This window comes from Gymnoscopelus microlampas (assembly GCF_963454915.1).
Source record: "Gymnoscopelus microlampas genome assembly, chromosome: 4".
In the NCBI taxonomy this organism is placed as follows: domain Eukaryota; kingdom Metazoa; phylum Chordata; class Actinopteri; order Myctophiformes; family Myctophidae; genus Gymnoscopelus; species Gymnoscopelus microlampas.
Window position 1 is genome coordinate 28,331,699 of NC_139941.1, and position 27,097 is coordinate 28,358,795.

The window sequence follows — 27,097 nt, forward strand, 5'->3', positions numbered from 1 at the left end:
CTATATTTTTGTTTGTTTTTTGGCTATGCACTCTGACAGACGCAGGGAAAATCTCTTTCTGAGCTTTCAGCCCCGGCTGTAGAAGCCCTGGGTGGGTAGACACCTCCAGCCTCCAGGGCTTTCCATTTCACATTATCACACAGTCCACGGGAGGGAGTTTGTCCTTTGAAAAAAATAATTAAAAAATAATAATAATCATGTGGTGACCCCCCTGGGGGTCCCGACCCACAGGTTGAGAACCACTGTTCTACAGCTGGGAAGCCTGTTTCCATACCATATAGAGACAGATAGGCCTACAGATATGGTTTGCTGTGTGTTTTGAAGGAAACAGATAGCTGTAGGCCTACATTTAAATGGTAACAGGAAGAGTGGGCACTAAGGAAAAGTGGGCACTTTGATGTAAAATTGGCTATTTTCCCTATTTTTTTAAATACATGATGAGAACACGTTTATTAGACCAATAATTCGCCAATTAAGGTCTAATATTTCTACAATTGCTACAAAACCTGTATATCCAGTCATTTTGGGGCATAAACAAGAAGTTGAAGGATAAGATGTCTGATAATGATGTAGCCTACCATGCATGGTCACATCATGTATACTTTACATTACTTCAGACCATTTTTCAAATATGTCAATTTTTAACATTTTGGACAAAATAGTCAATTTTAGATCAAGGTGCCCACTCTTCATTTTTATCCATTTAAATACATAACAGTATTTGAAAATATATATATCAACCATTCTTGATAATTGGGACAAATCATGTCCTACCAAAACATTTCAAATTATTATTTATTAACACATTATTTTTTTATTTTTTTGGATGAAAATACATTCTTAAAGGATTTATATATATGAATTATATACGATTTAAATGTTATACAATGTTTTGGTCTGGTTTCCTTTCTTTCATTTTTTTTTTTTACATTTAAACTTGCACTCTGCCAGAAAACACCCTTGTCTCAGACAAGGATTCACAACCATCTCAATCTGTATTGATAACATAGGTGTAAGAATGTAGTATGAATATCTTTGTTTAAAAATTTGTTTTTTTGGCAAAGGTTTTTGCCCTTTAAGGTTGTGTCCAAGATCGCTGTCAACTTCGTTTCTACAAAAACATAATTTAATCGGGCATAAGTTTAGCTATATCCTAATAAGGTCCCCTGTCTCACTTCCTTGTTAAAAAAGGCGGGAAAGCTGCGAAAGCTTTGGTAAGCTTTCTATCCCTCCCGCCACACACAGAAACACACTTATTTGTCTTACGTACATATTTTTTATTTTTGATACCACTCGTTTATAAGATGTGTTTGCATATTATTGTATATTATTGTTTGTCTTTAAATGTTTCGATGAATTGAATACACAGGACCCCAATGGAAACAAGCCATAATACTTTCTTGGATTTAATCCTTTTAGCATCCTTTTGTATGTAACTGTATTTTGGGGGGGAAACTGTTAATAAAGTATTCAATCAATCAATCAACTGAATCAACCCAACCAAGGATCGAGATATGAACAGATCGAAACTTTATGTTACAGCGCTCTCTAGCGTCCTGAATAGGCACGTGCGACCTGGCGTTTCGTTTGGCGCCGATGGAGGGAGTCAGTCACTCCTGAGATGTTCGCTCAGTCAGACGGCAGAACTTCCGGTCGGCATTTTGTTCTGCGAGAGAGGAGGAGGAGAGCCTCTTGATCATCGCAACAATCGTCATATTTATCATTTTACTGGAGGAAATTGGGCTGCGCTCTTTTATTTATGTCGCCGTGGACCGGCTAAAACACCGAAGAACGGATGTTTCCCCATGCATTCACGTTGAAACATTCACCCTTTGCGTGGCGGAAGAAGAAGAGCGAATCGCGGACCGACCCGGATTATTGTTGATAGCTTAGCTTAGCGAGCTAGCTGACAGGCTAGCTGGCTCGAGCCACAAGAGTTCCTTTCTGCGAGCCGCCGAGAAGAGAAGAAAGGGGGAGCTAGAGATACTGGACACGGATCGAGTCGAAACACCCCCCTCCCCTCCCTCCCTTTGAACGCAACATCCATTCCGAAGGTACATTTACTACATTCACCCATTCCATCGACCTCGATGCACTAAAACCTAAATCGGGGTTAATTAACGCGCTGTGGGATAAATGTGGCGCTGCGTACCAGCGTAGCGCCGTTGATTGAAAGGTAACGGAAGCTAACTCAACTAGCCGAGCACAGCTAGCGTTAGGTGTGTTTTCGCTGCTCCGCCTGTAATCTCGCGTAGCTAGCAGTGTTGCCAGGTTCTGTGAGAGAAATAATTATGAGCACTTATATACGGAACCTATATACTGTATTGATTGATTGATTACTGTATTAACAGTTTGCAAAAAAAGCACAGAAAGTACAGTTGTATGCACAAGGATTAACCCCAACAAAGCACTATGACTTGTTTCCATTGGGGTCCTGTGTATTCAATTCATCTTAACATGTAATGACAAACAATAACATTGCTATGCAAACACATCATATAAACATTGTCTACATTGAAAATAGCCGATCTACAAGCTCACAACAAGTCGCGATGTGACGCGTTGTGAGCTTGTAGATCTGCTATTTTCAATAAATCTTGAAATATAATGTGGAATATTTGGAAGATATCAGAAACATTTTAACAACATAAATATTCTATAGGGGTCCCTGACATAACATATTTTCAGATGGGGGGGTCTGCAGACAAATACATACATTTCGCGGTCCTTGATTTGAAAATGTTTGAGAACCACTGGTTATAAACAACATTAGGAAACAAGCTCAATTAAGCAACTACTACACTTTAGAAACAAAAGCCCAAAAACTGCAACCCGCGCAACTACCAATATCAAGCGACTTCACAGAAAAACAAGCCCAAAGTCGCTTATGACAAGCGGACATGGCAACACTGGTAGCCAGCGCTCCGTGTCGCCGGGACTCCTCCATAGACTGGAGAGTCTAAGCTACGCGAGACTAGCTGCGCCGAGGCTCGCGGCCTCAGACTGGATGTCATTAAATCGAGCCCGAGGATCCGGGGCCGTTTGCCTCGGAATTACATGGCCGAGTCCTTCTGCCTCTCTTTTTAGCTAACATAAGGTTAGCTAACGATATTAGCGCTTCCCCCTATTTGATATTTTCGTTAGCCTTTTTGTTTATCTTTCGACGGATAGCGTTAGTGGCTAATTAAAAACAGTGCAGTGCTAGTTTGAGTTAACCAACCTAACCGCAAAAGGCTCGACTATTGTTGTTAGCAGAGCTCCGGGAGCGTAGTTAGTTAGATGCTGCTTAATAGCAGCTACTGACGGTAGCTCCACAGCTATTACAGTCAGATAAACTTCATGGCAGCCTGGTGGGTTTTTTCTTGCAAAAATAGCGTGCAAGCAATTTGCTTCTGCAACTTTCGTAAGCTGATAAATCAGGTTGGATGGTCATTGGAGGGGTTTTCTAGGTTTACATTTTGCCCGTATGATTAATTCAAAGAGGCTTATGTTTTGACTTTGCAAGATTGAGTTGGCTCGGCTAATGTTAGTTTTGATTTGGTGTCCTGTTTTGAAGTGTTTTGACCTCCCACTTGACTGAGCACAAGCAACATTTATTAGCCAAGATGAGCTACACCTGAGTCTGGTGGTAGGCAAGGGTCAATGTTGTTGTTAAATGACGTTCTAGGCACGCAAATGTCGCTGCGTCTTCTTCCACCACAACAAACATTCATGTAGCTCACACACTGCCGTAACGGTAGCCAGCGTGCTAATTAAATATGGTAACTGTTAGCTACAGGAGGATGCAGCCCCCCTCCACCACCACTACCCACCACCATCACAGTGCATCTGTTCCTTTGTGCTGCCTCCTGCCTGTCAGTCTCACAGCTGTCAGCCAAGCCCCTCGCTGCCTTGAGAGAGGGAGAGAGGGCAGAAAGCTAGCTGTAGCTGGTGTTGTTTACATCAGTGGTTCTCAAACTTTTACATTTCAAGGTCTCCCCTTAACTCTGACAGTATAAGACCCTAACAGATCTATTTGGTTCCATTTGTATACTGTCAGAGTTACAGACTTCTATGGGTCAATTTATAACCCCCTCATGGAACCCTGAGAGTTCCTGGACCCCACTTTTGAGAACCACTGGTTTACATTATCCATCCTACTGTATACATGGCCATGCTTGTGAAGTTTGAGTATTTAAAAATGTTTCCTTGGCGAATGAGTCAGAAATAGCATGCTTGCTTATGTTCTGTTGAACACACAACATAAGCTACATTAAGTGTGTAATTTAGGTGTTTATGCATACCTTTTTTATATAGTACTCGTATATCTTTTTACATCTGATGCGCATTATCACATCTAGGACCACTGCACTATATTACTGCTGATTGATATCCCATGCATGTGTGTAATTTAGGTGTTTATGCAGTTTTATATTATACCTTTTACATCTGATGTGTACTATTACATCTACTACACTATATTATGGCTGATATCCTATGCATGTTTGTCAATTAATGTAATGTGTTTACTGTTTTGGAATAATACACTGGTTTGATGTTCAGCCTAATTACTATTGACAGGACATTAGTAATTGTCCTCAGGAAACATGTTAATCAAAATCTGTTTTGTGGTGTCTGATGTAGAGAGTGACAATCATTTTCTTTTCTGTAGGAGTAGGACTTTTCTCTGAAATGTCAGTGGGTCCAACCAAGACTGAACAGAGTTCTTCAGAAAGGTATTTCTACCAGCAACTAGTGGCTAGGCTGTGGTTTCAATCATGAGCCAGGCTTATTTTGATGTAGCAGAGCAGATGTAACACAGACAATATGTAACACATCATTAGGGAAACTTTTAGGTTATATTTCTTGTAAAATATGGGACATATTGTTGCATTACCTCTATATTGACAGCCATATGCAAAATAAAAGCAAAGCATTGGATAAGAAAGCTCCTAGCTAGTCTGATTTGGCCTTGTAGTGGAAACCAGGCTTATGTAGCATCCCAGTTTTCAGGTATTTTCCTTATAGCGTGGGTTGGTTGCATCTAGATATTTAGAAAATTGCAACCAGATTGCAACCAGATTGCAACCTTTCCTCTACCTCCCTCCCTCATAGTCCAGCTTGGGAGGTCAATGGCTTATAACAAGGAATGGAACATTTTTCGAGACAATTTTAATGCACCATAGGGCCCTAACATGACAATTAGCAAGTAGCTCATGTAGTTAATGTATATTAACTACATTGCTGAGTTTTTTCATATAGGAAATATCATCTGCCTCAACATAGTATGCACGCACCCAGACACACATTGCATAGCTGCTGCTATTGAAATGCATATCATCTCCTCACCTGTGTAGAACCCTCACCTGTGTAGAATCTCTTATTTTGTCCTCCTTTTTTCATTTTAAACGTTTTTGCCTGTATTTCCAGAAGGTAAACAAACAGGAATAGACTAAGCTGTACTATGTTAATATTGCGATTGCGTCAGCAGATCGTCTTAAAAGAAACAAAAGGGAACCTTTTCTATTTGAATAGACCTGTAGTAAGAAAATAAGCTCTTGCACTGATAGGTGGTAGACAGTTTGAAAATGAGTTGTTGAAATGTTATGCACATTGCAACCAGTTACATGTTGACTGGGAGACACATTTCCTTAAATCATTTTTAAATATCAGAGATTAGGCTCATGTCAGCGGCCAGTTGATGAGAAGTTTGGATTATTTCAGGCTAAAATCTGTAACCCTTGTCTCCTGTTTGCTTCCTTCACTTTTATCTGTACAATTTTCTTCTCCCACTCCCTCCGTCCCTCATATATTCTTTTCCCCTAAATGCGACCTCCTTTATCCCACTTAATTCCTGTCTTTCCTCTGACATTGTTTTCTCCCAGGTGTCAGGAGATGTGAGGACGGGTGTGTCGTCCATCGACCCCCCTGATCTACCTGTGTATCGACACACTCCCCCACCATTCAGCATGAATGGGGATATGCCTCATGTTCCCATCACCACTCTTGCTGGGATCGCTAGCCTCACAGACTGTGAGTGAAACAAACAAAAAAAAGCCTATTTACAAACACTCTTACCATCATCAACTGATCATGTGGTCTAGAATATGAGCGGGAAAATGCCATGACAGGTTAATTTAAATATACAGATTTGATTGTATATTCATTCCTGTCTGTGTCTACCTCCTTTACAAAATTATCTCTACCTCCCTGAGTCCCTGTCGTCTTTCTTGCTTTCCCCTATCACTCATCTATCTCATTCATCTTTTTTCTCTCTCGCTGCCTCAGTGTTGAACCAGCTGCCCCTGCCCTCCCCTCTCCCGGCCACCACCACTAAGAGCCTGCTGTACAATGGGAGGATCGCGGAGGATGTCACCTGCCTGCTGGCCTGTCGGGATGAGAACCTGGCATCTCAGCTTGCCCACGGCCTCAACCAGGTCTCCACAGAACACATGTGAGTATATGAGCAGGAATCTCTGTTAGGGTTGTCATAGTAAGGTGATATTTGCCCCGTATAAGTATCACATTAAGAAGCACAACACCAATTGGAGTTTTTATTCGAGGGATTGTTTGGGTTTGGTATTGTGAAACATGGATAGTAGTAAGCGGTTGCATAACTCTAGCATTTTGCCAGGAGAAAGTTGTAAGTTATGACACTGATTTATCTTACTAATTTATCTTCTTGTGAAGGCAAATCATTGGTCAAATCAATTGGTGGTGATTTTTGAGTAACAATTATGTGTAACGTGGATATGAGGACAAAACAGAGGTATTCATTGTTCATTTCACACAGAACAGTTCAGGAAATTGTATCACTTCACTGTAATGTAGCCTTTGACTCCAGGAAAAGATATCTACAATAAGCTATCACAATATTACGATAACCAAAATGATGTGATATATTTAGTCTCATATCACAATAACAATATCACGTTGATACAGTATATTGCCCAGCTGTAGAACAGGGTACCAAATTTGTCAGAAAATTTTGGAAACAGTTTCTTTATGACCCATTAGGGTGTTTGGAACAATGCTATTCTCATCGAAGCCGAATTGGCTGCCACCAAGGTATGCATGGTATTGAATCTATCAAACTTTTGTATAGTCCATAACTGGTAGAATGTGACTGTCCGGAGCTGCGGACAGTCACACTGGTTTGTTTTAACATTGCCACACCATTTTAGGCAAGCTTAATGACCTATAGAAAATGTCTAAACAAATGTAGAGGCTATAAGTAGGTGTAAAAATATTATTGCATTTACCTTCGATAAATATAGATGCAAGCGGCAATGAATGCAGTCTAAGTATATGTTTTGTTTTTTTTTGACAATAAGCAAAACTCTTGCTTTTGTTCACTATATGCTGATGCTCTGTTGAGCTATATAATTCTGTCGGCAACGTTTGATGTAGCTCATGACCTTCAGTAAACGCATGTTAACTTTCACATGACTAGACTACCCGTCTTGCTATTTTGCAGGAACATTTGATTGGTTGTATATTGAAACGGATTGATGTATTGACATTTATTTTAACAACTTGAGATCAGTGAAGTCTGTAGACCCTCCTGACTGCTTGCCCCAGCGTTCTTGACGAGATGTCTAAATTGGGATTTTGAGAAAATGATGGAGCAAAAAGTGGAGCAAAGATGCAGATGACTTGAGAGATTAAAATAATTAAATCATTTTGACTCCAGGCCAAGTTGTTTTATTAGATAAGTGTGAAAACGCGAACTTGATTATGACAGCGCCACCTTAAGGCCAAATGGGTGTCATTTCTTGTGCCTGAGAAGTTGGTAGAATTTGCATATTATGGTTTTGTCTCATCACCGCGTGGAGAAAGAAGAAAAACAATAGCACTCCTGCAGCTTCTGTGCTGGGACCCATAATAAAATAAAATAAGCAGGAATGCATTGAAGCCTATGGCACAGTGGGGTGGCTTTTGCAGTACAGTATATCCTGCTCATGCGCCATTCGCCCATGGATGTTTCGTCCCAGGCATGCGCCATTTGTCCATGGATTTGTTCATCCCACGAAACGTCCATGAGTGTCTTGAATGTGACATTGTGTGTCCATGGCGTGGCTGGCCAGCACAGTGCCATGGGAAAAAGATTCTGCACTGATAGAAATGAGGTCTGTCCTCTTTGCAATGCTGTCTGTGGCAGGTGAAAAGATCCCCTTTCTTTGCTCTTAAGCCTTCTGCCAGAATGGGCAACATCCAATGCTTTAATTAGACTAAAGGTAATGAGAAAAAGCACTGACCCTGTACAGGCTCATGTCACGTGTGGCAGAAATGGTGGATAATTAAGTTATATGGAGGTTCTTTTTTATTTATTTTTATTCATGTTTGGTCATAAGACGACGATGGTAGTGCAGTAGTCACACATGTGGACGCAGCATTTATCTTCCCCCTCTAGTCAATAGCCAAATCTCCCTTTTGAAAACGACTGCTTTTTATCGAGCTACAGTACACCACAATTTGTATTCAAATTAATGATGCAGAAGTGCTGCTGTGTCTTTGGTTTCACCAAAACAACAACAATGAATGGTGTTTCATTGTTAAACGCCATGGTTTAACAATCATTAGGATAATGGGCTTAAAGCTACAGTCCATATCTTTTATCTTATGTGGAGAGAGGTAATTGCAACAATGTCGAACTGACAATTAAGATAGTGGTGCATCTAGAGCAGGGGTTCTCGAACCTTTTTATACCACAATCACATTTTATGGGGGAATTTTATTAGTAATAGTGCAATTTCAAATTGGAAATAAAGAATATCTTAAAATAAAAGCATACATTTTTGGCCTTATATATGAATATTTATTAGAAAAGGAAAATGACATTGATCCTGCTGATTTGTAGGCCTATCTTATCAATGAAATGAATGAATAACATTGTAGCGCGCCGCTGCAAAAGACTTGGTCGCTACTTGCCCCCACGTGAGTTTCTTGACGCAGCTGAGTCTGCTAACTGGGCTGGAGAACAGTGTTTGATTCCAGCTTGGGGCGCTAAAACACTACAATATCAATAAAAGCTGCAGAAGTGTTTCTGTACACACTTATGTAAACTGAAGCATATTTAGCTAAATATGTTGCCCGTTTCGTAATCCAGCTCTTGGTTTTATCTTTGGCCACTGACGGTGTGTTTTTCTCTATCCCGGGCTGCAGCTGTTGCTGGTCGGGTTGTCTGTGAGCATGACATGCCCGCTCGGTAATGTTACGTCGTAATCCGTAAATTGAACGGGTTGTTGACTCAAAACCCTCCAGCGACACTTTACCAGTGTTAATTTAACTCCGAGAGGTTACAAATGGAACCAAATAAACCTGTGATCCATGTATTCTTTGTACCCTCTCGCTCTCGGAGTTACAAAAACTATTTTAAGCCACCCGGCACCCGCTCCTATTGAACATAATTCCTGCTACACTATATAACTACCGGTATATCGTTTATGAACAGCTAAATCAGTTGTGTGTGCCTCTGCAAGGGCTTGTGTGTGTGTGTTGTCTTTCCTGTGTTGCTGCTGGTTCTCGGACGGTTAGAGCTGTTTGTGTGTATTAAGAGTCAAGTGGCCGTCTTTGACGTCCCCTTCACGCTGGTCACGACGAGTCGATGACCCACTTTTTTCCTTAAAAAAAATAAGGTATTTTTTTCGGTTGCCAATTGTTGGTTCATGCCCAGAAACATCCCAAACAAAGTAAAATAGGAAAGAAAAGGCAGAATGGTAGGTCATAATAGTAGGTCATAATTGATTATTGATTTTGTATGAGTCAGTCCATACATAGCTTTCTTTTAGGAAGATCCTGCTTGTTTATTTCTATGTATTGATGTATTTACTGTAATATAAGCACCATTTGAGTAGATTCCACAGCTGTTTTACTCTATTTATAGACATTGCAGACAGTTGGAAACAAAGTTTAGCTATTATGTACCATCAGTTAATGAATCGGTATCTCTGGCATTAACCTCACACTTTCACTGGAACTTTGGAGGGAGAATGTAGTGCACACAGACTGCAGATTCTGTGCCACACCTGTCGTTGAGGATTGCTTTCATTCTTAAACCTTCGTGTGACCCATTTTGCTTTCTATATATTTGAACAATACGATCAAACTCTTTCTCTGTATTGGAATTCCAGAGAGCTAAAGGACAACCTGGGTAGTGATGAGCCAGAGGGAGATGCACCACTGCTGCTGCAGACCATGTTGGCCAGGAACCCCGGCATCTTCAGGGAGAAAAGTATGGCAAGACACAGACAAGAACATGCACATTCATACAGATTTACTCACGTGCACATTATTTTTTGTCGTCAAATATAATGACTCCATCTGAACTAGTTTGTTTTTCCTTTCCATAAGCAGATGTCATGCAGCAGCCACTGGTACCACCGTACAAGATGTCCCAGAATTCCATGCATAGCCCGGCCCAGTCTGGGAACTTCCAGCAGGCAGCCATTTCTCCTAACCCATCAAGGTAAGGCAGCATGTGTTGAATGGCACAGTCAATGCCACCTCCTTCCCCCCCAGGGCTAATTTGTTCTAGCAGTTGTTTTCAGTTCAGTTTTTCAGTTCCTGTTTTCCTGATATCCCTTTAACAGTATCCAATTTAATTAATCTATTGAAGAAACAGCTATTGAATTGTGTTCACAGTATGTTTTTTAGGATTGGACAATACTCCCCAAAAACAATAAAATTCCTCCACCCTTTTCCCCATTCCTTCACTCTCCCCAGTCGTTTTGTGTCTCCCCAAAGCGGCTCCAGTAGCAGATACAACATGGGCCAGCAGAACAGTCCAGTGCCCAGCCCCTACACTCCTCAGAGCCCCGCCACTGGCTACTTGCAACAGTACCCCCACCAACAACCACCCAGCTACAACCAGCACCAACAGATACAGCAAGGTGATTGGAGTGTGTATGTGTATGTGAGTGCATGTTGGATATGGAGACATGGCATGGATGGCTTTTGCTACTGTGTTTTTTATCGTATCTTATAGATGCTTCGGCAAGTACTAAGTGATATGTAGGATGAAATGTAGATGATGGAGGTTTGTTCTGGCATAGATCCAATTGGTCCGCTGTGTAATAAGCCCATTTCCCGCTGGCATGTAAAGCCGGTAATCCACTGGCGATGTTCCATATTGGTGTCATGTGGGAACAATAGCAGGTGTCGATTGCCGTTGTATTTTGCTCAGTCAATCTCGCCACTCTCGACCTTGTATGATGTACATAACATTTCCCCCGCAGCTGGAATGAAAGTGTCAGAATGCTGTAGTGAATGACATTTTGTTCTATGAACAAAACTGCTTCAAAAGAACAATGTTGGTGTAACTAAGAGATGAGCAAATGTTTATTATACATGCATAGATTATAAACAATTACTTTAACATACATTTCACATTCTATTAATGACTAACTTTTCACTCAGCATTTCCTGATGTTATAAAAGTACCATAGCTCTTTAATGAATAGCTCAGTGTGTAGGTTGTGTGGGTAGGGAGTTGCCGGTGGGGGGGGAGAGAGCATGCATGTGTGTGACAGTGAGGCTGGAGATTGGAGCAGTTAAGTTAGCAATAGCTGTGAAGGTATGAGTGCAGTAGAGGATTTATGATTTCTGTTCATCCCAAATACATCATTTATTGTCCCCAAATGCCTATTCTCATGTGCTTTAGATAACCTCTACTCTTCAAATTCATTCAATTAATGTGGTAACAAACACCATACAAACCTTTGCTGGTTTTGTTTTATTCAGCAATGATAGGGATTACATGTGGGAAAGGGGTTTTACTGTGCTCACTTTCTCTGATAAATCCAAGTTTCTACACAACCAAAATTGTGATAAGCTTGCACATCCAGCGATACAAATCAGGTGCTGGAGAGGACAGTCTCAAAACAGGAAAATATAGTCTGCACACTGTATCTTGCTCCACAAGTGATTTTTATTCTTTTTTTACCACCACGGGTGATGTTTTGAGCTCACTAGCTCTTCATCAAACCAAAGAATATTACTTTTGCAATGCTTACTAGCTCTTCGAGCTCGAAAAGTCACCCGTGGTGGTAATAAAATAACTTGCTGGGCAAGGTACAGTGTGAGTTAACTTACATCTGTTTGATATAATATCCAGATTTTTCCCACTAGAGATTCTGATCCCTCTATAAAAACGTATCCTCCGTTATCTGCCAGTATCTGTGGCCAGCCCAATGGTTCCTGGTGGCATAAGAAACATCCATGAGGGCAAGGTGTCTGGTCAGATGGCCAATGCTGCCAACCACCACCCAGACAGACATGGCACTGAGGACTACCTGAACATTGTGCACCGACTGGGCAACGAGGTAAGAGGGCAACCCTTCTAAAGAGAGTTGAGAATCTTTATTGAGGATGGATATTTTTGCCTGCTTCTGATTTGCCTCAAGGTTTTTCTGTGGTCAATCTTGGGTGTTGGTCAATTGTTTTATGCTCGGGCCTTTCAGCTTGTGTGTGTGTGTGTGTGGTCTGTGTCCAGGAGGGAGACTCGGCTTTGAGGAATTCTTCCTTTCCTCTGAGGTCGCCACAGTCTGGCTGTTCCCCGGCAGGGAGTGATGGAACACCCAAATGTAAGTACAAATATAGCTGCAAGCAGCGATAATACGGGGCCAGGAGAGAGAAAGAGAAATGATAATTCCTTTAACAGGTCAGTTCATGAAAGTCCTTGTGGTCTTGTTTCCAATGAGGGCCTGTGAGCAATTAGGGGTTAAGAGTCTTGCTTGTGTCGATGACAAATTTCATCAACACACTTGCTGACCTGGAATCGTACCTGGGGCAACCAGAGCCTCTGGCTCCCTAGGCGGGCTCACTAACCACTCAGCTATGGCCGCCCCTGAAAGAGAGAGAGAGAGAGAGAGAGAGAGAGAGAGAGAGAGAGAGAGAGAGAGAGAGAGAGAGAGAGAGAGAGAGAGAGAGAGAGAGAGAGAGAGAGAGAGAGAGAGAGAGAGAGAGAGAGAGAGAGAGAGAGAGAGAGAGAGAGAGAGAGAGAGAGAGAGAGAGAGAGAGAGAGAGAGAGAGAGAGAGAGAGAGAGAGAGAGAGAGATGGAAACGGAAACGGAAACGGAATAGATTGAAGATAGAAACGGAATAGATTGAAGAGACAGAGAGAGAGACATGGAAACGGAATAGATTGAAGAGAAAGACATGGAAACGGAATAGATTGAAGAGAGAGAGAGAGAGCCATGGAAACGGAATAGATTGAGTCATGTTTTTTGCAATTCAACTTAAATGAGTGTGCATCAAGTGAGGCTTGAACCAGCAACCTTGCGGTCGTGAGGCACTCTTAGGTAGCTGCAACACTACCTATAGTGCTATAGCTTTGTCCAGGCTGATGTTGTCTGTTGAGGATGACAAACGCTTGCCTTCTGTCATGACCCAAGCCCCTGTTTCACTAACACTAAGATCACTCGTTCACAAACCATTTGCCAATTAAGAAATTGTACATCTCCTCAGAAGCAAAACTAGTGAAAGTAGCCGATCTACAAGCTCACAAACCATTAAAAGTTGTCAGATTGTACATCGGCTATTTTCACAATGAAGTATGTTATACATTGAAAAAACATACTCTCATTGCTATCTGAAAAGTTGTGAGATTGTAGATCAGCTGTATGTAAAAAACACTCAATTAAGTATTTCATGTTACCTTTAACAATTGCAGATGTATTCATTGATAGTCATGTTGTGTGAAATGCAACTTAGATGAAGTCTGCACCAAGTGAGGCTTGAACTGGTGACCTTCAGGTTGTGGGGCACACATTTAAGCGAGAAGCCACCAACAGACAAGAGCCTGTGAAAGGAGATCACACAGATGATACAGTTTCACGCAAATAGCTGAAAAATCCTGGGTTTAAGTGTTTTTCAAACTGCTCAAGATTGCGGACAATCTAAGGGCGGTGCTTACTGGTCAACGTGATAGATGTGTTCCTCATTAGTCAAGGCACATGTGTAAGCAGGTCTAATGGCTGTCGGCCAAACGAGGCATGACTTTTGCCTGTTTAAAGTTTCAATTTTCAAAAAATTGCTATAGCGCCCCCGTTTGACCAATTGGAGTAAGATTGGTTTCAGTGATATTTGGAATGGCCCTTTACATTTCTGCAAAGTTTCAAAGAATGGTAAGTCTGCATGTATGTGTTAGGGGCAGATGAATAATTGTCATAAAACTGCAATATTCATTGGCTCATTAAAGCTTCATTTTTTCACTTATGGAAGATATTTTGCAAACGTTTTTTGGTATAGGTCCAAAGTTCATGTGTAAAAAGTTTCGTGCAGATTACTCAAAAATCCCAGGAGGAGATAGGTTTTAACTGTTTTTCATATAATTCGAAATGGTGGGAGATCTAAGGGTCAGAGGTCAAAAGTCAGAGCGTGAAAGTTGTTCATCATGAGGAGACGCATGTGTGTATTGAAGTTTTATGGCTGTAGGTAAAACAGGGCATGAGTTGTACCTGTTCAAAGTTGGCATTTTCAACTGAGTGCTATAGCGCCACCTTTTGACGAAAGATTGTGAGATTTATTTTTTGATCGTTTTTCATGACCATCTATCATATGGCCGAGTTTCATAAAAAGCGTATGCACGGTTCAGCCAGAACTGGCAAAAACGGCAGAAGAAGAAGAAGAAATGGAATAATGCGAATAACAATACGGGTCCATGCTGGAAGCCTGGCCCCGTAAATAGACATATCCTCTCACTGTAGGAACAGCATAACCTGCTCTTTACAGCTCACATTAATCACAAAATGTGCACAAATAAAGAGCAGTTTGATGGCCTCCAAGGTCATTTTGTTTAGTTTTTTTCTTTAGTGGTCTGTATGTCACATCCATTTTTTGTTATTGTGACAGTATTTCACCTGATCTCATCACCTTTGTATGTTACCCTGAAAAGATGACTCTTTTCATCTTGTCCTTGTTCTCTCCCAGCGGGTTCTCGGCCCCCGCTGATCCTACAGTCGCCCCCTCCCTATGCTGCTTCACCGAGGGAGGGAGGGCCTGACCAGAAACAGCAGCTCCAACAGAGGAAGAAAGGCCCTGCGGTGAAAGAGGAGAAAGACATGTATGACATCGTAAGCTCTCCAAACAAGGACTCCACCAAACTCACTCTCAAGCTATCCAGGGTCAAGTCCAATGAGTCTGACCCACCGGGTAAGTTTCTTGTGCAACAACTTTCAAATGTTAAGTCCATTTAAGAGTTTGATTTGGCTCAACTTGGCATCCAATGGCCCATGTTTACCCTACCTCTATTTCACACCTCCCATCACTGACTTCATAAAGTATATTCAGTGATGAAACTAAATGCTGCTCTCAGCCCTTAACAAAGTATGTCTAATAATGGCGTAGCTCCCATGTGGACTTAATGTAGCCAGTCTATAACGTCAGTATATATATAATGAATTACGCTGGAACCTGAACTTCCTGGAAATGTACATTCAGTAATTGAAATAATATTCAATTCATTGAAATAGTATGTGTTCAAGCAGTGTATACTGCTTGCCTTGAACACACACCCACCTACCAAAACAACTCTTGACAACTGTATATTTTACAATCTTCCCCAGGAGACGGTGTGCCAGGCATGGACCAGAACTCGGACAACATGGAGGCAGAGCTGGGTTTTCAGCAAGTACCTGTTCTCCAGCAGAACCTGGGAGCCCGGCAGCAGCAGGCCTCCCAGCAGACAGGAGGCGCCAGTGCCCCCCAGCCTCCCTCCTCCCCTTACGACGAGGCTGAGTTGGATGCCCTGGCTGAGATTGAGAGGATAGAGCGAGAGTCGGCTAGTGAGAAATGCTCCAAGGAGGTGCAAGACAAAGGTATGTAGGACACGCAATGGAATACACATACAGCTCTGGAAGAAATTAAGAGACAAAATGATTAGTTTCTCCAGTTTACTATTTACTATTTATAGGTATGTGTTAGAGGCATCACTCTTGGCATCTGCGACACACATGCCAAGTTTGAAGTCAGTTGGTCTGATGTTGCCCGAGTTATGCCCGGGACATACATACGGACATAAGTTTTGTGAATGTATAGAGAGTTACATATAATTACATAAAACAATTAATTGATATGGTTGTCTAGATGTACATTGATAATGTTGTCTAGATGTTCTGAAGTATAGAAATATCTGAAGTTGCCCCACTTTTAAGAAACATTTGGAGCGGTCTCTTAATCTTTCCCATAGGTGTAGGTAGATTCATGGAAGAATGAAGAGCAATAACTGAACTGGGATTTTAGTTTTTGTACCATTTTAACTCTGATTACAAATTGTTAAATTCCTAAGATGTTTTTTGCATGTCTGGTTTTTGTGTTAGGAAAGCACCAGTAATTCTGACCCAGCCACCGGATTATGCTCTAACCATTATTATGATCAGCATTAGAATTTCAGGGGGTTTCTTTGCCCTTAACTGTCAGATCAGATTTCTCGTTCTTTATTTCAGTCTGTCTTGCACTTCGGTAATCTTTCCATTCTCTCTCCAGACAAGCCGTTAAAGAAGAGGAAGCAGGACAATTTCCCCCTAGAACCGGGAGCAGGGGGGCCAGGTGGCCCCACTGGAGCCCCAGGCAGTGGATCGGCAGGAGGAGGTAACGCCGGCAAGCTGACCCCTCAAGAGGCCTCCGCTGCTGGCAATGGAGCAAGCCGTCCTCCCCTCATGGTGAGCATCGAACTCCAGCATGCAGGCAGGGTTGATGGCCAGCTGGACCCCTGTCTGGCTGCCCCTATCCCAGCCCTGGAGGCCCAGCGCTGGCCTGAAGAACCAGCTAGTGGACCCGCAGCAGCAGAAGGTTCTGACACCGTTCTGCGGCTGAAACCAGACGGTCGACCAGAAGTGATCAAGAACCGATTGGATAAACACGATGGCAGACGAGATGGTCGAGACGCACCAAGGCACCGGCATGATGGGAAGCCCTCCTCAGAAAGAAGGGGCGAGCCGCACAAGCCGCCCAGCCGCGGGGAACACGGGCGAGACAGGGACAGAGACTCTGACAAAGAGAAGAGGCATCGAAGCGAAACCGGCAAAGACAGTCGGGATCGGCGGTCGCCTGAGGACCGCTACCGGAATGATCGAGACAAGCCTGGGTTCCGATCCTCCTCTTCTGGAGATCCTGGCCGGAGTAGCAGCAGGCCAGACGGACCCAAGCCGGCGTCCTCTGGTCCTAGTGGCAAGATTCCAGACTCGTTCCCCGCTCACCTCCTGGGAGGACAGAGTGGAGCGTTGAAAAATTTCCAGATCCCTAAGGTGATCTGGACTGATCCAAAGAAATACGTATCCACTGATTATTATACCGCTGCTGCCTGCAAACTCATTTAACCAAAATCATGCAACTGCTCATTTGCTTCAGTTTTCATTTTAAATTGCTATCTTTAAGACTTTTGGGATGGTTAGTAAAATGACATTTGGAGACAATTAGGTTAACTTGTCAGACACTTGGCCTAACCACCTGTTAGTTACCTGTTAGTGTTAAATAGGTGGAAATACATGAATTGATCAGTTTTTGTCCAGCCAAAAGTTATTTGTCCTAAATCTTACCGTAAGATGTTGGATACTAACATAATAATAACTAACCTTGACATCACAGAAGCCTATTTTTCCACATTAGACGGGTAATAGAATCAGCTGTATCCATTGTTTACCATTTAGTTTGAGGACCCAACTTATTTCTGGCTTTCAAACATTTTACAACATTGTCAAACGTTTGTACAAATATGGACCTCTTAACCGTTGCCTCATTTCTTTCCTCTTTTTCTCAGGTGAAACGTGACAAGGATGGTGGTTCAGCAACAGTACCCCAAACCTGGGCCCAACCCAAGGTTAGGCTGGAAAGGCTAGGTCTGATCGAGGACTTTGAGAAGAGGCCTAAGCCTGTGGTGGTGTTGAAGAAGCTTTCCATCGAGCAGGTCCAGAGGATCATCAGGCACAGCAGATCTGGACGAAACAGGCTCTCCTCAGGGAAGAGCGGCAAAAGTAAGGACACTCTTTCGTAGCCTTTATTATTTTTGCTCATAGAGACAATGTGCTCTCCTAAACCTCTTTTTTATACTTGATTATTTTTGGGGCGGTGTAACCGCCCCCTATAAGTGAGGTTTGGACACTGACCAATCCTGCACCGTGATTGGCCAATAGTCTACAACGCAGTCTACAACCCTAACCCTTCCACAGTCACTGCAAATCTATACTTTTGCAAAGTCAGCCAATCACATTACAGCTAAGTAATAATAAGTGTTTTTAATCACGACAGAAGGAGTGTACTTGAGGGTCTATGCTGCTGTTTGGACTCTTTATTTATTTTTTTAAAGAGATTTTTTTTGCTTTTTGCCTTTATTGACAGATTACAGTAGGCTGACAGGAAATGGGGAGAGAGATGGGAGGGGGGGGTTGACACGCAGTAAAGGTTGTCTGGATCGGGAGTCGAACCCGTGACACACTGTCAGGCTGGCATTGCAGCCTAGGGTGCCTGGACCGCCACGCTGCGGGCCAGGCCTGTTTGGCCTCTTTTAACCCATTTTGGGCGGGAACCCCTATTTGTAACTATACCTTTCAAGACGGGAACCCCTTTTGGGGTTCCTGCTATGTACAATATATAGCAACATCCTTTTTTTGTAATTTTTGAACACATATTTGAAGTTTTTCAGAAAAAAAGAGGATTTAGAAGGCATTTTTAGATTTGGCCTCAGGTCTAAATGGGTTAAGCCGATGTGCCTATGGACATCATGATGGCAGCAGCGAGGATGTACACAGCTGTGTATCACTTGCCCTTATACCACTGGCAGCAAGTGACAATTTTATGCACACTCCCCCTGGTAGCTACACAATAATACCTTCAATTCTGCAACAAGCGGTTTACTCTCCAAAAAGCACTACAACTCCGACTTAGGAAATATGGGCTGAGCAACAGATGCCAGCTCCCACAGTTCTCAGCAAACTATCCTCATTTTAAATGTACACTGCATTCGCAAAAGGATGGATGAACTGGATGCTCATGCCAGATGTAAGCCTGACTTTAGAGATGCAAGAACGCTGCCTTTTACCAAGATGTGGCTGGGAGATGCGGATGGCATTGAGGATCACATGATCTGCTTTTTTGTACCCTGTTCGGATGGATCGGTCGCATCTCAAACAAACAAATCCACCAGAGGCGGAGTATGTTTCTACATCAGTGAGAGGTTCTGTAACGCTAATGATCCGGGAGAAAATATGTACCTTTGTCCGACCTTGAACTGTAATGCCTGATTTATACTGATTGTACACCAGTGTGACACACCGAATGGCAGATGTACAACCTCAGCTTGCAGATCTGCTATCTTCCAATTCCAAGTAACCAAATCTAAATAAGGCATTACCCATCTCACATTGCCCTTGTACTTGCAGAGAGAATTTCTCCAGCTCTTCTTCACCCTTGTCAGCATTCATCCTAGGGATGTGCATCAAATCAAATTTGAAAATTCTACTGTTGGGGAGAATCCCCCTCCCCCTCCTCACCACTTAACTCATTCAGTGCCAAGCTTATTTATTCATGTTAATGGAATTTTGGTTCTGAGTGCCACAATTCAAAATTCATTGTAAAAAAAAAAGTGCTTAGGAAGCGAGATACAGCCTTTTTAAGTTATAGGTTAAACAAGGAGTGGATGGAGCAGCAAATCTTCAAATCATCATATCTTGGGTTCTGAACATGTTTTTCCAAAAAAAAAAAAAAAAAAAAAAAAAACTTTTATTTTGAATTTTTTTTTTTTTTTTTGAATTTTTTTTTATGACGGATTTGACGGATTGTGGCGCTCTGGGCGTCAGGCCACGTGACGGATTTGACGGATTGTGGCACTCAATGAGTTAAGCTCGGCAAGAGTGTTTGTGTGTCTGTTTTCTGCAAAGAGGCTCATAACAACTGTGTTCTGGCTGGTTTGCTGATGGTGTTTCTGCCTAAGCACCTGTGTTGCTATAGTGCTGTTTCTGTCTAAGCGCCCATGTTGGTTGCTGTCGTACTGTTTCTGCCTAAGCGCCTGTGTTGCTGTTGTACTGTTTCTGTCTAAGTCCCTGTGTTGGTTGCTGTAGTACTATTTCTGCCTAAGAGCCTGTGTTGCTGTCGTACTGTTTCTGCCTAAGAGCCTGTGTTGCTGTCGTACTGTTTCTGTCTAAGTACCTGTGTTGGTTGCTGTAGTACTGTTTCTGTCTTAAGCGCCTGTGTTGCTGTCGTACTGTTTCTGTCTAAGTACCTGTGTTGGTTGCTGTAGTACTGTTTCTGTCTTAAGCGCCTGTGTTGCTGTAGTACTGTTTCTGTCTAAGTACCTGTGTTAGTTGCTGTAGTACTGTTTCTGTCTTAAAGGACAACTTCACCGATTTTCAACCTATCTTCATATAATTGGTCCTCACTAATACTCATGATAAAATGGTACCATTTTTTCCTACTTGGTCTGTGTCTCATAGGAGGGCTGTGGACAGTCCAGAAACCCGTCTACCAGTGACATCATCGTTAGGCATGATTTTGTTTTTCAACACGATTTCACATTTCTTATTTAGATTTGTATTAACACGAGAACAATGGCTTCTTTTATTGCATTGCAACTTTCCAGGAATAGAAAGCCTGCAGTTTCTATTAGCTTGGATTCCCCATCGATGATGTCACTGGTAGACGGGACTCTGAACTGCCCACAGCCCTCCTCTGAGACACAGACCGAGTAGAAAAAAATTGTACCATTTTATCATGAGTATTAGTGAGCACCAATTATATGAAGATTGAAAATCGGTGAAGTCGTCCTTTAAGCGCCTGTGTTGCTGTAGTGCTGTTTCTGTCTAAGTGCCTGTGTTGCTGTAGTGCTGTTTCTGTCGGTAAGCACCTGTGTTGCTGTAGTGCTGTTATGTCTAAGCACCTGTGTTGCTGTAGTACTGTTTCTGCCTAAGCACCTGTTGGTGTAGTACTGTTTCTGGCTAAGCACCTGTTGGTGTAGTACTGTTTCTGCCTAAGCACCTGTTGGTGTAGTACTGTTTCTGGCTAAGCACCTGTGTTGGTGTAGTACTGTTTCTGGCTAAGCGCCACCTGTTGGTGTAGTACTGTTTCTGGCTAAGCACCTGTGTTGCTGTAGTACTGTTTCTGGCTAAGCGCCACCTGTTGGTGTAGTACTGTTTCTGGCTAAGCACCTGTGTTGGTGTAGTACTGTTTCTGGCTAAGCACCTGTGTTGCTGTAGTGCTGTTTCTGCCTAAGCACCTCTGTTGCTGTAGTACTGTTTCTGTCTAAGCGCCTGTGTTGCTGTAGTACTGTTTCTGTCTAAGCGTCTGTGTTGTTGTAGTGCTGTTTCTGTCTAAGCGCCTGTGTTGCTGTAGTGCTGTTTCTGTCTAAGCGCCTGTGTTGCTGTAGTGCTGTTTCTGTCTAAGCGTCTGTGTTGTTGTAGTGCTGTTTCTGTCTAAGCGCCTGTGTTGCTGTAGTGCTGTTTCTGTCTAAGCGCCTGTGTTGCTGTAGTGCTGTTTCTGTCTAAGCGCCTGTGTCGCTGTAGTGCTGTTTCTGTCTAAGCGCCTGTGTTGCTGTAGTACTGTTTCTGTCTAAGCGCCTGTGTTGTTGTAGTGCTGTTTCTGTCTAAGCGCCTGTGATGTTGTATTGCTGTTTCTGTCTAAGCACCTGTGTTGCTGTAGTGCTGTGATTGAAAACTAACAAAACTGTCAGATACTAGGGCTCTTGATTAACTGATAGCTAGAGTGTCATCAAAAAGCTGCTACCAGCAGTGTTGAGCTCTCTGAAATGTGCAACTACTGCTCTGTGTATAGATCAATCTGGTGTTTTGAGTGCTATATGTATGCCCCGTCACAGCAACTTTGCTGTCCACCTGCATGTTGCTCCAAGAGAGTCCACAGAATTCTCACATGGAAGCCATGGCTGTGTCACTCAAATGGCTTCAAATCTTCAAATGTGCATTTGTGTTGTTGATTTGTGGTGGTAGCCACTGGTAGGCCAATTTGGTGTTGCACAGTTGCATTTGACCTTGTTTAAATTACTTAATTTCATTATTGTTCCACACAGAACTTCTGTTCCAATCTCTCCATCTTTTGTAACGCTGTGTATCGCCCTCTCGTGTTAAAGTGTCTGTAACGTATGTGTGTTGGAGAGAGAGTGTGGCTGCGCTGTGTAGCACCCTCTCTTCTTCAAAGTTTAAATGTAAAATCCAACAACCGGCAGAGCGAACAATTAATCAGTGGCCATTTACTGTGCAGTATTTGCCTATGCCTTGTCCTGGAGCGACGAGAGCAAACAGTAAAAACGTCAAAACAAACTTTGCCCTCTTACAAGCTTGCTTTGATTGTACAGATTGAGATGTCTTTTACAGTTCATGCTCTGACTTAAATAAACTGCCACAAACTTTCTTCTTAGTATCCCTCTGTGTGGACACTAAGGGTGCAGCGGTTTTCGGTTTCTGCCCTGTACACTTCAATATAATTTTATGAATTCGGTTTTGCAAAACTCCCGGATTCCCTGCTGGTGTTGCTCGCCAAAACAGCCGATCCACAAGCATCACGAGTTGCAACACATCGGGAGCCTGTAGATCGTCTATAGGTCACCTATAAGGTGACACGGATTAATAAATGAGCATACTGATTAGCCTACCTGACATTGTTGTTGTCCTACCACTCATAGCAGGAGCTCATTAAAAGTTAATTCCGTCAGACCAGTCCCAAGAAAGGACTGTAGATAGGAACTCTTCTTGACAGTAAAGGTCCTTACACACCGGGCGACACCGGCGAAAATAGCGAATATACGCAAAATTCGGACTTGTTCCGAATAATTGAAAGACGCTTTTTCGCTTCGCTTTTTCGCTCCATGTACGGAGCCATTGACTTTATAAGGTTTTAAAAAAAAACGCATTATTCGCACGAAAAAATCGCCCCGGTGTGTAACAACCTTAAGCGTTATAAGCGTAACATCCTTAAATCCTTATGCAGAGATTAAATGCTGTTTAATTGCTGTAAACTAAACTTTGAAGTGATGTTTTTCATTGGGACAGTATCTCCCCCTCTTCCCTGCACACGTGTGAGGCATAGTGACATAAAGTGCATTTTTTTTGCCTTGAGCATAATAATGAAAGTAAAGTCCGCAGTATAAGGTAATTATTCTCCTTTAAAAAAAATTAAAGGCAGAAAATACTGGACTGTGTCTAAATAGAAAAATATTTTTTATTGCTAATAAGTAAAATAATGATTTATTTTTTTATGACCCGAAAACCGAAGTTTGAACTGAACCGCTGCACCCCTAGTGGACACCAATATTTCCTGTAAAAACATTACTGGCAATAGTCATAAAGGGTAAAAAAAATACCAGAGAAAGAAATGAGGAATTATATAAGAAAAGCGAAAATAATGTATTGGGATAATGTGGAACATTAGTACAGTAGTGGGGATCTTCTGGCAGCTTGCAGGGGAATCAAAGTCATGTCCTTGGTCACTCGGAGAGCCAGTGAAAAGAAAACTCTTACAATATTTTTTTTATACATCTCCCTCCTTGATTGTGATATTATTATCAGGCAGGAATGTGTTGGGGCCTTTTAAGTGTAAACATCAAGAAAGGCCTCTGGCCCGCAACACATTTGTGAGCTTGTATTTTATCTGCTGGTTTCACAGCCTCACGGTAAAAGATAGAAACAGCAACATTTTTCAAATCTGAGTGAAATAAAGATATCTGAATTCTTTATGCAACCAACAAATCCTCTAATGCAGCTAGCATTTGGGTTTCTTCTGGATATGTTCTTTCAAGTACATTTCTCTGTGTGACCATCTAACAGGGTTTTGATACTTCATGTTGTTTTCCTCTAATTAGTTTCAGAGATTTCTGGGCGGGGCATATTTATTATAAACACACCATCCAGTCAACCCCAAATTGGAATTATGTGTTGAGGGGCCCCAAGTCCTTTCACTTCTTCCCAGAAGATGCTATGCATAAATGTATGATGTAGAAATGCTATTCACCCCAGCTTCCTCACGCCCTCACAGCCATTGTTATTGTTGGGAATGTTTTTTTTTAATTATCTTGTCTTTATTGTTTAACAAGAATATTTACCATAACATTATAGATTTTATTCTACATTTAGCGGTTTGATGTCTCCTTGCACAAGCTGCTCGTAAATAATTGCCCCTAGGATTAACAAAGTTGTTTTGAATTTGACACGTATACGTAGGAGTACCTAAACTTGACATTCTGTCTAAACCAACAGGTGGTATGGACCCGAGTGTTCTGAAGGACCTTCCCCCAGAACTGCTGGCAGAAATTGAGTCCACCATGCCACTCTGTGAAAGGGTCAAGATGAACAAGAGGAAACGAAGCACTGTCAATGAGAAGCCCAAGTATGCAGAGGTCGACTCAGATGATGACTTTGACGCCAATGGAGAATGTGAGTATCTACTTAAAACGTCTCTTCTCACATTGAGTCCTGTAAGTAGAGGATCTTAATTCTCTACTTGAAGATTGTAATTGTCTTTCAAGTATTGGAGAAAAAAAGACTAGCAAGGAGTACAAAATGGCTTTTTGCTATGGTGTGTGCAATGTTGTTTGCCCATCTGCGCTGAAATGTGATCTTTTTTTTAAAGATTTAGTTTTTGGGCTTTTATGCCTTTAAAGAAGGTCTTTGGGATCGGGATTCGAACCCGCGACACGCTGTCAGGCTGGCATTGCAGCCTAGGGTGCCTGGACCGCCACGCTGCGGCCCAGGCCCTGAAATGTGATCATTTATAAACCACACTAATTAGGCAGGTTGATTATAGGAATGGCCTCTTGCCTGTCAATTTTGATTATTTGTCCATTCTGTCAAAACGGTTCCCAATGCTAATTGTTGACTTCTTTGACAGCTTTGCCTGACCTTTTTATTTTCATATTTTCAGCTGCAAGGAAGCGCCATCGTCGTGACAAAGGGGACAAGGCCTGGGAGGCTGAGGAGCCTAGGGAGCGTCGGGGTTCAGGGGAGCATCGGAAAAGCGGAGGGTTCCGAGACAGCCGGCGAGGCTCAGGCAGTCGCTACCGGGATTCCTCCGATGAGGAACACTCGCCACCACCCACCATGAGTGAAGGTCAGTGTCCAAACTGCATTCATTCAGCTATGATTTTTTTCCTATTGGAATTAATATGGCATGAATGTCAAATGGATCTTGTATCTTCCAATTCAAGATGAAACGCACAGAATCTCCAAATCTAAGTTATAAAACCAAACCAAACCTAGAGCCGTTTTTTGTCATGATGTCTCAGTTGCCAGAAAGATGAAGGAGAAGCAGAAGCAGAAGAAAAGGAAAGCGTATGAACCCAAGTTGACCCAAGAAGAACTGATGGACTCTTCAACGTTCAAGAGGTTCTTGAACAGTATCGATAACATACTGGAGAATCTTGAGGACATGGACTTCAACAATGGTAAATGTTATGTTTAAATTTGTAATAGTTATTTGGTCTCAATCATCAATTATATCTAGATTTGTGTGATGTATTCTGTTCTGTTGAATGGTTCATGTTTCATAAAAGTAGCATGTAAGTAAAGCTTTGTATTTAATAAATCCTGTTTGGTTTCAATAAAGGCATCAGTGTTATTTTCCAAGTGATATATTTCCAAATAGTAGCCAGCTCCACTTGAAGAGCCGAAAGAAAATATTTTATTATATTAAAATTGATCAAATTGTATTTGATTTTATTTACTCCGAGCAATTCTAATCGTGTGTGTGTGTGTGTGTTTCTGTGTTTCTAACAGATGACGATGACATCCCTCAGGAATTGTTGTTAGGCAAACACCAGTTGAGCGAGCTGGGCAGTGAGTCAGCCAAGATTAAGGCCATGGGCATCTCCAGCAGGGTACTATTTACTATCTTCTAGATCCAAGTAGAAAATATATTTAAAATATATGTTTTTTTATTCTTTACTTGCAAAATGAGGCTTTGGTAGAGGCTTGGGTTGTTTAGTTACCATCCACTTAGATTGCATTTGTTTATGTCCTAAAATAGTGACTTTGAGACCTGTTTGACCTTGCAATCAATGCAAGTCAATCCGGAGGCTATTTTGATCAATTTCTAATAAATGGAGTAACTATTGAAAATCTCTCTCCAATATTTCTAGTTGCATCATAGCAAGGGAACTACACAACCAAAACCTCTACCAAAGTGTAATTTTGCTTTTAAAAGCATATTATGCTCATAGTATTCTATCAACAATCTGTTTATTTTCCCTTTACCGTTTGTTTGACAGTTTAACGCTCAGGTAGATGGATGTTTGATGTCTTTTGATGTCGGGCTGCCTCCTCCTAACTTCCTCTCTATTGTTGCAGATCCCATCAGACAAACTGGTTAAGCTACTGAACATTCTGGAGAAGAACATCCAGGATGGATCCAAGCTCACCACCTTGATGAACCCAGTGAGCTCCTCTTATTTCTATCTACTTCAACTACGTTTCTCCTCATACAGTTAAGGAGCTTGCCCACTGAGCCCGAATTGTTCTTCTGAAATTGTCGTATGTTAAATAAATACCACCTCACGTTGTGTCTAACACGTTTACACTCTGCCCCCGAAATTGTCGTCCGTCATAAAAACATTCGTACCAGGTACAATTTTCTGTGTTTTTTGCAGTATCTTGTCTATAATGTTGCATTGTTTTGAGGCTGTGACATACGCAGATAATAGAATAATGCACATCGGACTGCAGTGTGCATGGTGGGTGTGTGTAACGATTTTTATCGGATGGATTAAAAAAACTACAGACTTCAGTGAGCAAGATCCTTTACGCACAAAATGTATAGCATGTGGGTCAAAGACTAGAAAGGTTAAACCATTTCATAACTGAGTTTTTACGTCTGCTCAGGACCAGGATGGAGAGGATGAAGAGAGGCTTTGGAGAGACCTGATCATGGAGAGAGTCACCAAGTCGGCTGACGCTTGTCTGACTGCACTCCACATCATGACCTCAACACACATGCCCAAGGCCGTGTACATTGAAGACGTTATAGAGCGTGTGCTGCAGTACACCAAGTTTCACCTGCAAAACACACTGTATCCGCAGTATGACCCCGTCTACAGGGTTGACCCTCACGGAGGTGAGAATAGGGCAAAATAACAAGTGCCCTTTCTTTGTCTTTTTTTTCCACAGCCCCGGTTTACAGCAAGAATGAA

At 42.1% G+C, this 27,097-nt stretch overlaps 1 protein-coding gene across 4 annotated transcripts in view; it reads left to right on the plus strand.

Annotated features, from left to right (window-relative positions):
• Positions 1-1,664: 1,664 nt before the first annotated feature.
• nipbla (NIPBL cohesin loading factor a) overlaps positions 1,665-27,097 on the plus strand; it is a 42,211-nt gene continuing 16,778 nt past the window's right edge. The window contains exons 1-19 of one of the 4 annotated variants that reach the window (XM_084055271.1): positions 1,665-2,054; positions 4,652-4,715; positions 5,865-6,012; positions 6,268-6,433; positions 10,113-10,213; positions 10,333-10,447; positions 10,705-10,871; positions 12,154-12,302; positions 12,473-12,563; positions 14,911-15,132; positions 15,546-15,797; positions 16,465-17,225; positions 17,738-17,951; positions 24,138-24,350; positions 24,838-25,023; positions 25,199-25,357; positions 25,689-25,789; positions 26,259-26,345; positions 26,790-27,021. In XM_084055271.1, coding sequence (XP_083911397.1) covers positions 5,949-6,012; positions 6,268-6,433; positions 10,113-10,213; positions 10,333-10,447; positions 10,705-10,871; positions 12,154-12,302; positions 12,473-12,563; positions 14,911-15,132; positions 15,546-15,797; positions 16,465-17,225; positions 17,738-17,951; positions 24,138-24,350; positions 24,838-25,023; positions 25,199-25,357; positions 25,689-25,789; positions 26,259-26,345; positions 26,790-27,021 — 3,280 coding nt within the window. In that variant the 5' untranslated portion in view covers positions 1,665-2,054; positions 4,652-4,715; positions 5,865-5,948. The remainder of the gene's footprint in view (positions 2,055-4,651; positions 4,716-5,864; positions 6,013-6,267; positions 6,434-10,112; positions 10,214-10,332; positions 10,448-10,704; positions 10,872-12,153; positions 12,303-12,472; positions 12,564-14,910; positions 15,133-15,545; positions 15,798-16,464; positions 17,226-17,737; positions 17,952-24,137; positions 24,351-24,837; positions 25,024-25,198; positions 25,358-25,688; positions 25,790-26,258; positions 26,346-26,789; positions 27,022-27,097) is intronic. The other 3 variants (XM_084055273.1, XM_084055272.1, XM_084055274.1) reach the window with 3 other exon arrangements.